General features: G+C 34.4%; 3 protein-coding genes across 3 annotated transcripts; all 3 read left to right on the top strand.

Annotated features, from left to right (window-relative positions):
* The first annotated feature begins 485 nt into the window (after positions 1-485).
* LOC122713217 lies at positions 486-1,421 on the top strand. Its single transcript, XM_043933458.1, has 4 exons — positions 486-698; positions 825-936; positions 1,009-1,162; positions 1,277-1,421. The coding sequence occupies exons 1-4, from the start codon at positions 519-521 to the stop codon at positions 1,419-1,421; spliced, it is 591 nt and encodes a 196-aa protein (XP_043789393.1). The 5' UTR covers positions 486-518.
* A 458-nt stretch (positions 1,422-1,879) lies between these two features.
* Positions 1,880-3,244, top strand: LOC122713214 (proteasome subunit alpha type-3). The gene is made up of 4 exons (XM_043933454.1): positions 1,880-2,015; positions 2,106-2,188; positions 2,364-2,755; positions 2,842-3,244. Exons 1-4 carry the CDS (start codon positions 1,995-1,997, stop codon positions 3,108-3,110), a joined length of 765 nt encoding a protein of 254 aa, XP_043789389.1. The 5' UTR covers positions 1,880-1,994; the 3' UTR covers positions 3,111-3,244.
* Positions 3,245-4,456: 1,212 nt separating this feature from the next.
* Positions 4,457-13,511, top strand: LOC122713211 (rhodopsin-like). The gene is made up of 6 exons (XM_043933450.1): positions 4,457-4,654; positions 6,917-7,011; positions 9,742-9,852; positions 11,234-11,493; positions 12,271-12,386; positions 13,228-13,511. The coding sequence occupies exons 1-6, from the start codon at positions 4,457-4,459 to the stop codon at positions 13,432-13,434; spliced, it is 987 nt and encodes a 328-aa protein (XP_043789385.1). The 3' UTR covers positions 13,435-13,511.
* Positions 13,512-15,384: the final 1,873 nt, after the last annotated feature.

Raw genomic sequence — 15,384 nt, 5'->3', positions numbered from 1 at the left:
TATATATATTTTTTTTTTATTTTTAAATAAATATCCGCAAAGATGTCTCGATAAAGTAAAAGTCGCAAAGCTTTCACCATTTATTTCCGTCGATCTTTATGAAAGAAAGTCTGCTTTAACGTTTAGTTAATAAACGTTATTAAACGATTCTCCGTGGAAAAGAATCACAATGGGAGAAAAGAGAGTGACACGAGTGCCACTCTCTGTTTGCTCGATGCACAACAAGATAAGAGTTTACGGTTTGATGGCAAGACAAAATGTCGCCTTATAAAAATTACCGTCCCCATCGAGCTCGATGCCATTTTGATACATTGTGTCGTGGTATGCGCGCTATCCTTCTCTCCATAAAAAATTGCAAAAAAAAAAAGAAAACTTTTTTGCATAATATATTCATAGGGTGGACAATTTGGTTTGAAATATCGCGTAGAATTTTTTTTTTTTTAAATTCTTTAACGAGTTGAATTGATAGTTCAGTTTTGCTTGTAGCAAAAAAGTATTGAAAAAATATTGAAAGAAGAATGTTGAATGCGAGAATTTTGATCGTATTTGGATTGGTGAGTTATGGAGTTTTTGCCAGAAATATGGATGGCAATCGTGAGTATCAATTTCTTAAAGAGACGAGTAACAAGAAACACGGTGGCTCTATGTTGATGGAAATAGCGAAGGAACTTGTGCAAAGATCTTCGACGAGCAGCCAGGTAAGATGATAGAAAGAAATTGATTGAAAGAATATATAAGAAAGTAAATTGGATAAATTGGACAGAAATTATAAGATAAATAAAAGTATAAAGATATTTAATTTAATTAAAACATGATTGTTTCAGGTGTTGAATCTAAATTTATCAAATTTGTTATTGCTTTTGGTATTGAAAGCGGTCGTTTTTGGTGCAGGATATTTAGGAAATCATGGTTACAAAGGGCGTGAATTGGAAGAAGGTCTTTTGTGATAAATTATTATATAGGGATTGAATCAATTTTCAAGTATTGAAATTAACAACTTACTTTCAGAAAACGTAGTATCCGAAGGTGAGGTTACACTGGCATTGGGATATTTAATGGGAGATACTTGTCTATATAGAGCAGCTTGTGAAGAACCTCACGTTGCGAAGGAATATTTAAGAGCTGCAGAAATAATCATCGAAACAATGAAATTGTTGCCACAGTACGTAGTTTAAAGTAATGTTCTTTAAATTAAATTTTCTTTCTTCAACTGATAATCGGTGAATATTTTTAAACACAAAGTGATTTAATTTTTAATAATCGAATATATTTTTAGCGGTTTGTTAATTGAAGGAACGTACGAGAAAACATTGGCAGAAATTCGAAAAGCCATCGAACATGGTGTTACAGATGGCTGTCCGCCTGAATATACTTGCAAAAAGGAGAATATTAAAAATTTCTTGAAAGAAAATAGAAAGTGAAAGTATAGGGATATAAATAATTTTTAATATTTCGAAAGAACCTGTAGTATTATTTGAATATTAATATTTTAATATTATTTGAAAGAAGAATAAAGTGCATAAAGGATTTTTATAATTTAATATTTTATTATAAATTTCATTACCTGTTCTTTTCTTCTAATTTCGAATTTTTTATTTATGCGCCATTTCTATATTCTTTAATGACGTTTTGATGTTCTTCGGTAAATAAAATATACTTTTCCAAAAAAACACATTGATGAAAGATAACGAGGAAAAAAATCTTATCTTAAACGACACGTATATTTAAAATTTTAATAAATAAACAATTATTTTATCTGTTTTTTCCCTTTTAATTCATTTTTCAAAGAAATCATGTGTCATCACTATGAACGTTTGAAAACTACTGAAAGTTTTCGCAATCGCCGTCAGATGTCGGTTCGATAGTTTGATACCTAACCAAACACACGAAGCTGACGATCAAGTTTTGATTTTCGCCTATTCACGCCGTAAAGTGTATAAACAATTTTTGTATTTAAAAGTATTGAAGTACTTGTAATTACGACCGAGTGAAAAATGAGCTCTATAGGCACAGGGGTAAATATTTAAAATATAATTTCGAATAAAATTTCGAAAATATCATTAATTAACGACAACAATAAAAGTTAACCTCTTTATGATTTTCAGTATGACTTGTCTGCTTCTCAATTTTCACCGGACGGACGTGTATTTCAAGTAGAATATGCACAAAAAGCTGTCGAAAATGGAGGGTGAGTGTTTATTTTATTTTTTTATTATTTCTTGATATTTACTTTACTAATTTATCTATTCAATCTTTAAGAATATCGTTATACAAAAAATCTCTAAATTCTTTTACTTCATTTTGTTATCGTCGTTCTATTCATTTCTTTGACAATCATATTTATATACTTTTTGTATTTATAGAACAGTTATAGGATTAAGAGGAAAGGATGGCATTGTATTTGCAGTAGAAAAAATAGTTACTTCGAAGCTGTATGAAGCTGGAACAAATAAAAGAATATTTAATATAGACCAACACGTTGGTATGGCAGTATCTGGTTTGATTTCCGATGCTAGACAAATTGTAGAAATCGCTAGATCCGAAGCATCTAGCTATAAATCCCAATATGGGATTGGTATCCCTTTAAAGTATTTAAACGAAAGAGTTTCCATGTATATGCACGCTTATACATTGTATTCGGCAGTTAGGCCTTATGGTTGTTCCGTAATTCTTGGTGCTTATGAACACGACGGTCCAGCTATGTATATGATAGATCCTTCTGGTGTTTCATACGGATATTATGGTTGCGCTGTTGGTGAGTAATTTAATTTATACGTTTAAATAATTAATCTTTCTCCATTTTTTTAATATAATCTATTACTTAAAAATATTGTTTCATAGGCAAAGCGAAACAGTCCGCAAAAACGGAAATAGAAAAATTAAAGTTATCCGAAATGACTTGTAATGAATTGGTAAAAGAAGCTGCGCGTATAATTTATTTAGTTCACGACGAATTGAAAGACAAGCAGTTTGAACTTGAAATGAGTTGGGTTGGTAAGCATACCAATGGAAAACACGAACGTATACCAGCGAATATAAAAACTGAAGCCGAGGCAAAAGCGAAGCAAGCAATGGCAGAAGATTCAGACAGTGATACAGAAGACATGTAAATTGATTCGAATAGTAAACTAAACATACTTTTTATATTGTAAGTTATAATTTAAATATATACAAATTGCTATATAAGCAAAATAATTGTCACGACTCGATTAAATAAAAAAAATATTGTCTGTTCTTTATAAAATTGCCAAATTACGTTCTTTCTTTTTTTTTCACCACAATCTTTTTGTTTTTCTCGTTTCGTAATTTTGTCTCGTGATTACAAAAAGATATCGTGATCTTTTTTCCAATTATGACGTAACTTTTTAATCTGCTAAAAGAAAAACCTACACTTGGATTGTATCGATGCGATACATCTCTATCATATCGATTTATTTAACGTAAGTTTCCAAGTATTCACAATAATCCACGAATAATGAATATAATCCCCTTTACCGAGATTAATCGGATTTATAAACTTTTCAGCTGGCTGACAAACGATTTCTTTAAAAATTGAAACGCGAAAAACGAAAACTACATAAATCAAATCATAATTTTTTTCATTTTTTTTTTTTTTTTTTTTTTTTCTTTATAGAATAATTTTCAATTTCAAAACACTTATCCAAACAAAACTCGAAGAATCGGTAGTAAAATTATAACAGATAACGTGGCAACGTATCGTCCATTCTTTCACCGCTTTTGCGTAGAAGCCAACGTCGCTTGGCGTGATCAGATTTACACTCCATTATCACTATCCTCAAAAGGGAATATCCTTGAGCCAAGTGGCAAGAGAATAATCGAAAAAGGAATATAGGGAGCAAATTGATCGTCGTCGAAATTAAAAAAGAAAAAAAGGAGACGAAGAAAAAAAATATATTACCACGTGTTGGTTCGTTGATTTCTCGACAATGGAATCACAATCTACTACGCCCTTGGCGTTCTACGATACAGTGGCATGGTCTCTCGCGCATGCTGTTTCTCTCTGTAACGCTTGGTTTTATACGCCGGCAGCTGCGACTAGGCAGAGGAGGAGGCGGCTACCAGTGCGGTCGGAGGAAAGAGGGTAGTTTCATCCGGGCTTTATATAAGGGTAGGTAGACTTTGAAACTTGGCCATACATTTGTTTTTGATTGGCACACGCGAGCCGATTTTCGCTCCTCCGCCCACGAGAAGATAAATAATATAAATAAAAAGAAAAATAAAATACGAAAATTCCTTCGAGTTACGTGTGTGTGTGTGTGTGTGTGTGTGTGCACGCTCGGTGTCAATCGGGGAAAACACGTGGCGTTTCACCCGATTCCCTCTCTTCTCTTTTACCCGTCGAGTTTTCGATTTGCCTCGATATACTTGCCTCGCGAGGTGGCAAGGAAGGGCGAAGGGATAAGAAGGGAGGGAAAGAGAAGGAACGAGAGAAGGAATGTCTTTGAACCGGAGCACAATGGAGCATGTTATTTACGAGGATCAAGTAAGTCCGGTGATGTACATTGGTGCCGCGATCGCGTTGGGATTTATAGGATTCTTCGGGTTCACTGCGAATCTCTTGGTGGCGATCGTGATCGTCAAGGACGCGCAGATACTCTGGACCCCTGTGAACGTGATTCTGTTTAATCTAGTCGTAAGTGATGATGACGGTAATAATACTCTTAATAATAATAATAATTCCTCGCTTGAGTTTTCTGCGAAATTTTCGTTAAAAAATTTTTCCTTTCTTTTTTTGTAATATTTTTTAAATATTAATTAAATATTATTCTTCAAGTGATCGTTTCGTCGTGCGAACTTATTCAACTTAACTTAAACGCGTTTAAGTTTATTTAAGAAATAAATCGAAGATGGAATATTCTGCTCGTGCACAACGCGTATAGGAAATGTTGAGGTTCGTGTATGCGAATAGTTTGTAGATAAGGATCGAAAGGGATGCGCAGTGTTGCGGTTAGAATAGAATGGAAGACGTGTTGCTTCCATTTTACGTACCGTGTAAAAATTCATTGCTTCGCGTTATCGCGTCTTTTTCCTTTGTAAAACAACATGTACAATTTTTTGATCGTTTCTTCTAAAAGTTTAAAAATCAATTAATTTTTTAGGGATACAAAATTCCATTACTATTAATTCGATAAAAAAGATCGATGAGTGAAAATTTAATTTGAATTTGAATTTCAATTGAGCGATTTACGAAAAAATTTTTTACTCATTAAAATTCTGTCTACGGCGAGTATTATTGAAATATTTGCGGAAATAATTTGAAAATCGATATTTTTCTCCCGATGATATTTCTTCTTTTCTTTTAAATGCGATAAATTTGTTAATGAACGTCGATGATTAAATTTCTGTCGAACGATTACAAGTTGAAATTTTAATTCTCATTTCTACGTTATTCAATGTTTAATTAAATATTTTTGTCCCTCATCATTTTTCTACTCTTCAATACGAAACATCTTCATTTACGAAAATCATTTTCAAATTTATTATTTTATCTCGATTAAAATAAATTAGATATCTGTTCGTGTTGAACAAAAAAAAAAAAAAAAAAAATTAGAATTAGAAAATAATCCAATACGTTTTTTTAAAGCATCGATCGAACGAGTGAATATCGCTAATAAAATCGTTATCGATTCAATTTGAATCTTGCGTTTCTTTAATCGAGGAGCGAGATTGAAAATGAATATTAAGGATTTGTCGCGGATGCATGTGCTTGAGAACGTAGGTGTTTATTGAGAAAAGTATAAAGAAAAGGAGGAATTGTCTTTCTCGAGGAGAAGTTTGAAAATTTAACAAAAAAAAAAAAAAAAATTAAAAATTAAAAATTTCTTTCTTCGGATTGAACTTTTAAACTTTAATTTTTAATTTTTAATTTTTCTCAAATTAAAAGAAATTTCGCGCAACTTGTTTTATTTTTCGAATCTTTATCCATCCTCGATTTGATTATAAAATGTATAAATTTCAGGAGTGTTGCTGTTCCTAAATCAAGCCAAATTAAATTCGTGATAATATATTTCGTCTGGATTTGAGTAAGTCTATTTAGACGTTCGAAACTCGTTACGTGATGGCCTGAAAGCATTTACGCTTGCAAAGAGAGTTAATTATTTATCATACAAGCTACGAAAAGCGAAAGAGTCTCAAATACAGGAGGAATATTTAAAATCGTTTCTAAAAATATTCTTTTAAAAGGAATTCACTGCATCCTTTGTGTAGTCGAATCCCATTTGATTCTGTTTAATCTTCTTTACTAATTATACACTTTTCAAAAATCAAGAAATCAACACAGCTCCAAAATCAGAATTCATCTTTGAGTTTCGTGTGTGTTTACCTTTCTCGACAAATTGAATTCCACGAAACAATCTGGGGAAAAAAAAAAAACATGAATATTTAATATTTCCACAAAAATTACAGAAGACGTAGAAGAAAACAAGATTTCTACAAGGATTCGCATTCCTCTGTATCGATTATATATAGCGCTCTTCCTTCTGCGTTTTCGGTTTGTCAAAATTAAAATTTCACAAGTGGATCGTAAAAGCAAACTATAATTAAATATATATTTTCCTTTCTCTTCCTGTGTATATTGATTCAAGAAAGAGATGGATTAAAATTTCCTAAGGCTAAGGAAGAACTTTGTAAAAACACATTTAAACAACTAGCATAATCTAAATGTCATAATCTAAATTCGAATATGTACATATTTTCTTTAAAAAAATCAATGCAAAAATGTTAAGTCTTCATTTCGTATTAAATTTTAATTAATTTTGTAAAATTAATTTAGAATGTCTCGTTAAAGATATAAGATAAGAGAATGATCGGATAATTTCTTTCTTTTTTTTCAAAGAAGAAGAAGAAGAAGAAGAAAATTTAATATCGAATAATAATATAATAATTTTCATTTCAGTTTGGCGATTTTCTGGTGTCCATATTTGGAAATCCTGTCGCGATGGTCTCTGCCGCCACTGGTGGATGGTACTGGGGCTACAAAATGTGTCTCTGGTATAACTCATTGTTCGTTAAACGATTATGATAATCTTTTTCTTTCCATATTGAAGCAATATCGAGTATAATCTTTTTCTCAACAAACGGCAACTTTTTGACTCTTGGATGAATATAATCCTTTGAGCTTTGAATCGAACGATAATTCGAGTAATTTTTGTTCAAAAATTAAATGGCTAAGCGAAATAAATATCGATTTACTTTATCGAAAGTTTAAAAAAAAAAAAAGAAGATGAATCGATGAAAATGTGAAAAATTCTTTCGAGGAAAAAAATCTTTTTTAAAATTGAATGCCTAGAGAATGTAACGATCGAAAGACAAAAAATGATAAAGAAAATTCAACGTTGCAACGATATCGTTTTATTTATTGGGTTCCTCACTATTTTGCACAACAATGAAATTTTTTTCACTGGAAACCCATGGAATGTCGCGTGCATCATAACCTCGGCTCTCAACGGCCGAGATCAATCGTTGACAAAAGTGAAAATTGGATTCTTTGTCACGTGTATATGTACACACATAACGAATTGTTTCTTTTTTTTTTTTTTTTTTTTTTAATAACGAGCTCGTAAAGCAACGGATGTTCCATCGAAAGTTTCTCGTGGAAAGAGAAAGATTTTTCTGAAAATGGAACACTTCTCTTTTTTTTTTTTTTTTTTTTTTTTTTTCAGTCCATATCTCCTGCAAGAGTAATAATTAATTCACGAAGCAAACTCTTTACTTACTCTACTATAAAATTTTTTATCTTATTATTTTTACCATAACAAGATCGTAATTTCATTCACTCTTTGAAGAGAATTTCACGATCGACCCGATCATTTCTTCTCCTTTTATTAATAAATTATTAATAATTATTAATAATTGTTTAATTCTCCTCTTATTAATTAAATATTTCTTATAGATTATTTCCTCGAACTCGAGTAATGCGAGTTTTTTTTTTTCTTTTTTTTTTTATCCATTTTCAAAATCTCCTCTTAATCTTCTTAAACTCTCACAATCCAATTACGAGTAATTAATTCAATTATAAACTCTCTTCATTCTTATTATCATCACTTTCATTCACAAAACGATCGTTTTATTATATCGTTATATCCCCTTTAAGAGTAAACTCGTTTTATAATCCCTCCCATTTGGAGAACAATATTCTTCCAAATCAAATTCCGACTAGGCTGCAAACGAGCCATTTTTCGTTTATTACGTTTCCACTTCCACCAAACCCCAATGAAGAATTCAATTGGTGTAAATTTACAAATTACATCTCGTGATCATCATCACTTAATTAAACATTTATTAAACAAATCAACGCCAATCAGGTTATCAAAACCTGAGGAATGTATAATAATTGTCGATTAAACGCATCGAATATAAGAATAAAAAATTCGGAAAATTATTACTTTTATTACTCTTTGAAGAATTTTATCATTGAAAATTGTTGTTGTATCGATCAAATGTCAAATGTCAAATTAAAAAGCACAACTCATTCATCATCGAGATTGACGTTTTTTTTTCATATCATCTTCTCTCGATTTCCATTTCTTGACAAAAATCTTCAATCAAACGCAGCAAAATTAAAAATATGAGCACATGATAATCGTAGAATGGAAGAAACGTGTTTCCATCTTGGGTTCCTTGATCCAAGCCTCGAACGACGCTTTCGATCTCTATTTCTTTACTTTTTCGTCTCATTTTTCTTGCCTCCTTTTATTGACAAGTGTCTCTCCTCCTTGCGCCCCTTTCTTTCGTTCGTCTTTCGCCCTTCTTTCAATCTTTTATCTTCCTTCATTCCGACGATTGATCCACTTTCTTTCTTGCCTCGCATTTCATCTACCTCTTTCGATATTTCAAATATTGCGTGCGTGCATAAGAATAAATAAATCTAAAACAGTTAAAAAAATTACTCGAATTATCGTTTTTTTTTTATAAAGAAAAAGGGAAATATTTTTAAATTTTTCGGATCTTGCGAAAAATTAACTCAGAACGGATTTAGAAAGAGAAGATGTTTATATACGAATTGTAATTGGTTAGAATTCGTGGAAGAATGGAGGGAAGCATCATCTGGATGAGCCTGGAACATTTACACGCCGCTTACCGCCGCTTTCGTAAAAATCCGGTGTTGTCTCTTCCAACCCATAAAACATCTCTTGTCGAAGCGGGAAAATTAAGAGAAAGTGTATTGTTGCGCGCCTTTCTTACCGCAAAGCGGGATCTCGCCGATTTGTAGCCGTTTAAACTGTTGAGCAGAAAAACTTTTCGAAGAAATCGGACGGAGCCAAATAAATAGGAAGGAAGGAAAAATGGATATTGTCTGAAATGAAAAATGAGTCAACGATCGATGATAAACGATTGATCTAGGAAGGATGCGTTAAAAGAAATTGTGATCCGAAAAATTTTATCATTGAAAATTTTTATTGTATAAGTTTTTATTGATTAAATGTCAAATGTCAAATTAAAAAGCGAACAAGTACAAAGTCATTCGTCATCGAGATTGACGTTTTTTCATATCATCTTCTCTCGATTTCCATTTCTTGACAAAAAATTTTCAATAAAAAGCAAAATAGGAAAAATAGAAGAAAGATACAATTTTTTAAAATTTATCATCATTTTGCGCTAAATGATGCTTCTAAAAATTACGACGAATTTTCTCAATTACGATATTTTTCTTTTTTTTTTAGAAAATTTCGAATTCCTCTTCGTTTGTTCATCTTTCCTTCTTTCTTTTTCTTTTTTAAGGTATGCCTGGTTTATGTCCACTCTGGGATTCGCCAGTATCGGGAATTTAACAGTGATGGCTGTCGAGCGTTGGCTGCTAGTGGCTAGACCGATGCAAGCTTTATCCATAAGGTAAGGAACGTTCGATTTTCTTTTCCTTTGTTTCATAAATCCGAGATATTACGAAGAAGAAACGATCGTTTCGTCGAAAAAGATATTGACTTTGTTCACCGAACCGTGGAACAAAATGGACCGAAATTTCCCACTTCGTCGCGATATTTCGAAAAGAATTACGAAATCGATTCCAAACTAGTTATTTCCCTCTTGTTCCATTACGTGCGATAAAACGTATAATTGTTGATCCCGAAAATGTGAAAATTATTAAAGTATTTCGAAAACAATGAAACTCATTGCACAATTAAAACGTAGTTCACTCGCGTTCGCACAAATAATATTTTCCAATGAAAATTAAATTATTCGCGAGAAATATTAAATCAATTAACAAAATTAAAAAATTTTTTTTTCGTCGAAAAAATCCTCGAAAATGAATGTAGAAAAATACATTTGTTCGATTCGATAAATCAGAATTGGAAATTTTTAATATAATCATAAATTAAAAAGATAAGGGAATTCATTTACACGTGAAACATCTTCTTCAGACGAAGAATAGATCGTTTTACTCGTTCGATGAAAAATAAGGCACGAAGGAAATCTCGATCAATCTATTCTATCCCTTACATCCAATCCCGATGGATCTTCGTTGCTCCACGTGTCAAACACGTCTGTCTCCTAATAGCGTTTCGCGAAAATTGTTGACAAACGATGAATCATGATCTTTTCGAAGAAAACTTTAGACCTCTACGAGTATCGCTGACAACTCTTTCAATCAACCACGATCTAACAAAGATAGTTCTCATAATTTTTTAAGAATCTTGACGCTCTTTCCTCGCCGGATTAAGAGATAATTCGAAGGGGAGAGACGCGTGTATGAAAGAAAGAAGGAAGGGTAGAGGGACGGGTAGAAGATCGGTATCCTCTCTAAAGCGAAATCTCGTAACTTTGGGATTAATAATAAGATGAAAGCGAACCGAGATTGAAGTTTATTTTTTTGCTTTTTCCTTTTTCTTTCGTCGAATAATAGGTTGCTTCGATTACTTATTTTAGAAACGCAAAAAGAAAAAAAAAAAAAAAAAAAAAAAAAAGAAAGAAAAAGATATTGAAAAGATCAAGATGGTTGAATTATTCAAGTGTAATATTCTCGATATTAATGATAAAAGAGTCGGTTTTTAAATGGCCGCGTTACGATGATGATGAATGGACGAAATAAATCTTGGAGACGACCTCCACGGTGAATTTTTCACACCGAGGGACTACGTTGAAACGACGGGTTGAAACGAAGAGTGGTTTGCCGAACAATAAAGGATAAGAATAAATATAAATAAATTGCAAATAAACACACTTAACACGCTTTACACTTCGTTTTAGAATCGTGGAAACTGTCTGTTTTCGATAGACACGCGGTCATACTGGCATCCTTTGTCTGGATTTACGCGCTATGCCTCTCTTTGCCGCCATTGTTCGGCTGGGGAAGTTACGGGCCGGAGGCGGGGAACGTGTCTTGCAGCGTGTCCTGGGAGCTCCACGATCCCGTAACCAAGAGCGAGACCTATATAGGATTCCTGTTCGTCTTCGGCCTGATCGTCCCAGTTTTGACGATCGTTTCCAGTTACGTGGCAATCATACTGACCTTGAAGAAAGTGCGCAAGAGGGCAGGTTAGAGTTTTTTTTTTTCAATCCTCTTCCAACAATGGAGAATCTTCTCGCAGATGATCGGTACCGGTCATTTCTTCGATATCTTGTAGTTGCGAAACCCTCTCCTTTCAATTTTAAAAAAAAAAATTCGAATTCTCTTCTCGAGAAAAAAGCAAAGATTACTTCCGGAGCTTTTTCCAGAACGATTGTATTTCTTTTCCCTTCGAAACGATAAAAAAATGAAAGTTACAAATGATCGGACGCAAGTGTTGAACAGAAAGTTAGCGTCTTTCTTTCCGTCAAATGTCAATTTAGCCGTGAGTAATTTCATTTATTCGAATCTGCTTTGCTCTATCATTTTCTAATTCACTTTTTTCTTTTTTTTTTTTTTTGATAGCTTCTTTCAAATTTACCAAGAAAGTGACTTTTTCGGAAAGCGAAATTCCCTTCCCTTTCTATTTTTTATCGTTAAGAATCTAAATAAAAATCACGAAATGGAAGAAATTTTATCGTGTAAAATTTTCGCTTTTTCTTTTTTCGACAAAATCGACAAATCAAACGGTTAACTTTACTCGTATAGGGAATCACGTTTGTCTCGATTGCCCATTTTTTTTTCCTTCTTTTCTTTCCTTTTAATTCTCTTAATTTTCTTGTTATCGCTTTAAAGTTTTTTTTACACACGGAAAAATCAAACGCGAAAAAATCCTTGCTTTATTCCTTGGCGTTTACAAGAGAGGAAAGAAGAGGACGCCTGGTCGTTATCCCAGAGGCGCGAAATTAGTCGGTTTTATGATTCAGGTGCAAGTGGAAGGCGCGAGACGAAGATTACGAAAATGGTTGCGTTAATGATAACGGCTTTCTTACTCGCTTGGTCACCTTACGCTGCCCTCGCGATCGCTGCGCAATATTTCAACGTGAGTATTTACCAAGATTTACGTTCTATAAACATTCAAACAATCGAGAAAAAAAATACAAATATCGTATATGTAAATACTGTATACTCGCGGACAATGCCGCAACAAGTTTAACAAAGGCAAACAGAATATTTCGCGTAGAGATATATAGCTTCCTGTTATCGCTCAAACTTAACTTTCGTCCGGTTCTCCTCTCTTTTCGTTAATCCCGAATCCGTGATAGTGTCTTCTTAGTGTTTTCTTCCTTTTTTTCTTTTTTTTTTTTCCAATCGCGTTTCGAAAACTCGAGCTACGGGAATTAATAACAATTAATTTACACGATTTGGCTCGAAAAAAAATTTCCTCTCTTTCGAACGAATGGACGATTAAGTTTCGCGAAATACGAAACAGTTTTGTAAGAGACTCGGAGAAGATCGGAGAAAAGAGAAGCGGAGAGGGAAACGAGCGTGGCGCCGCAAACGAGAGTCGCGGCAACGACGACTAGTGAATCCCTGTTGAAGTGATGGAATACTCGTTCTCGCGTCGAGTATTCCATCTCGTTCGAGAACGAGGAAAATTTTTCGAAAATTAGAGAAAGAGAAAATTTTTTTTTAAACAAATTAATCCTTCGATCTCTTTTTCCACCATTTTTGAATAAGAGTATACGCTCACAAAGTGAAAGTATTATTATTTTCCGTTACCAACAGGTGTCATTAACACGCTCAACGCCATGACCGGATGCATTAAACGGCATCGCCTCGAGAAAAGAGAGAGAGAGAGAGAGAGAGAGAGAGAGAGAGATAGAGAAGAAAAAGAGGAGGAAGAAAAAAAACAGTTAATTTTTTTTTATTCAAATTTCTAGGCGAAACCATCGGCGACCGTGGCCGTGCTCCCAGCCCTGCTGGCCAAATCCTCCATCTGCTACAATCCTATAATTTACGCCGGTTTGAACAACCAATTTTCCCACTTTCTGAAGAAGATCTTCGACGCGCGAAGCTCGAGAACCGCGGTCCCCGACAGCCAGCACACAGCGTTGACCGCGATGAACAGGCAGGAGCAAAGGAAATGAGGACCGCTATCCATCGAGCGGGCCAAGCTTCAAGCTGAACGCTCAACGAATCGTGAAATCGTTGGATATAAGCGTTGTTCCAACAGACCGTGCATCGATATATCAAAAGATAATTTAATCTCAATAATAAACTCGCTTCTTTCTTTTCTTCTTAACCTTAACCTCGCCTCGTCAGCTTTGGATTTTTTTCTTTTATTATCCGATCACACGAACTCGAGAGGAGAATTCTCTTCATTTTTTTTTTTTTCCTTCGAATCTGCACGTTTTGAAAATGAAAAGAGATTTTTTTTTTTTTTAAAGACGAAGAAAGGAAGGTTGGAAAATTTGGGTGAAAGGTAAACGATCTTTCCATGCGAGCGAGAAATTACGTTACGCCGTGTTAATCGATGATCTCGTGTTCCTTTTTTTCACGGGTGCGTGGGTTAGTGTGACGAACGTAAGAGAAACGAGCCTGGAATATTTTCTTTCGAACGAACGGAATTGCTGCGTTCGAATATGAACTATTTATCTATGTGATCGATTCGAAGAAAAAAAAGAAAAGGGAAGAGGGAAATTTGACGAAAGATAAAACGCAACGATGAAAAGCGATTTCGTTAATACAATGTATTACCGAATGGAAGAGCGGCGTGGAATCTGGGTAAAATTTCACGGATGGCGCAGCGAAATTGCGCAGAGAGAGAAAGAGAGAGAAAGAGAAAGAGAAAGAGAGATAAGCAAAAGGAGGCCACATAGAAAGTGTTAATCGTTAAACAGAACGCAAGTGATCGCAGCAACGAAAGAGTACAACAAGAATTTTAATTAAACTCCATTTACATCACACACAATCCACCGTTTTAAAGTCCATAAGGCTTTGTGGCTAATGGTAAATGAAGCCGCGTGTGTGGGAAGAAGAACGTATAAAGCAATGAAGCAATTACCGGGTCGGTTAAGAATCGATCGTAAAACAGACAACAACACGTTACCCGGCAAAAATAGTCGATAACCAATCAAATTTTCACCACCCCTAATGGAACAGAGAGATTTCACGCCCATAGAATAGTAATAAGTTACACACTGTTATTTTTTCTCCCCCTCCTTCTCCCCGTCTCTCATTCTCTCTCTTTCTCTCTCGAGGAGAGTGGGGTGGGCGGGGGAAACGTCATCAAACGGCATACGTTATGGACTTGGACTTAGGGGGAGGGAGGGAGGATTCATATTGCGATTCGTAACACGCGCGATTATGCCACGACGGGGAAAGTGAAATCGATAGGAAAAATCGAAAAAAAATTCCTACTCCACTCGTGAATTACTCTTCCGTGACACGATTGGTCGAAGGTTGCGTATATTCAAAATATTATAGACAGAGGTCTTTCCAACATTCAAAGTCAAGCTATAAAGGAAACGTTACCTTCTTCGAAGAGAGGGAGCCGAATCTCTTGTTCTCGAATATTCGAGTATCGTTGATTATCCCGTGGAAGAAATTTTATTTTAAAAAGATCGTCGGAACGATCGTCGGAGAAGGAAAAGGATCGGCACGAGTTGTGGAGCAAACTCGTTATTATAACACATCGACGCGTCTTGCTCGATCATTATCGCGAGAGGAGATGGTTATCCTGCTTGTTAATTGAATCGGCACGCGAGCGCCGAGCGAAACGAGCGGGAAAAAAAGGAAACGAATGAGACGAACGAAACGGAAGTTGAGATTTTTTTCCTCGGGAAAAATCGAAAGTTACGTAAGAACGATCGGGTGAAAATTCAGGTTGAGGCAGAGATGAGTTGAGACGAAATAAAAGATTGGATCTTTTTTTTCCACATTTGTTGGCGCGTGATTCCTCATACGAAATGAACGGTTAAAGAAATGCTCGGCGATNAACGATCGGGTGAAAATTCAGGTTGAGGCAGAGATGAGTTGAGACGAAATAAAAGATTGGATCTTTTTTTTCCACATTTGTTGGCGCGTGATTCCTCGTA

This window comes from Apis laboriosa, unplaced genomic scaffold, assembly GCF_014066325.1.
Source record: "Apis laboriosa isolate Shangri-la unplaced genomic scaffold, ASM1406632v1 scaffold23_cov150, whole genome shotgun sequence".
Classification (NCBI taxonomy): Eukaryota; Metazoa; Arthropoda; class Insecta; order Hymenoptera; family Apidae; genus Apis; species Apis laboriosa.
This window is presented reverse-complemented; position numbering and strand designations above follow the sequence as displayed.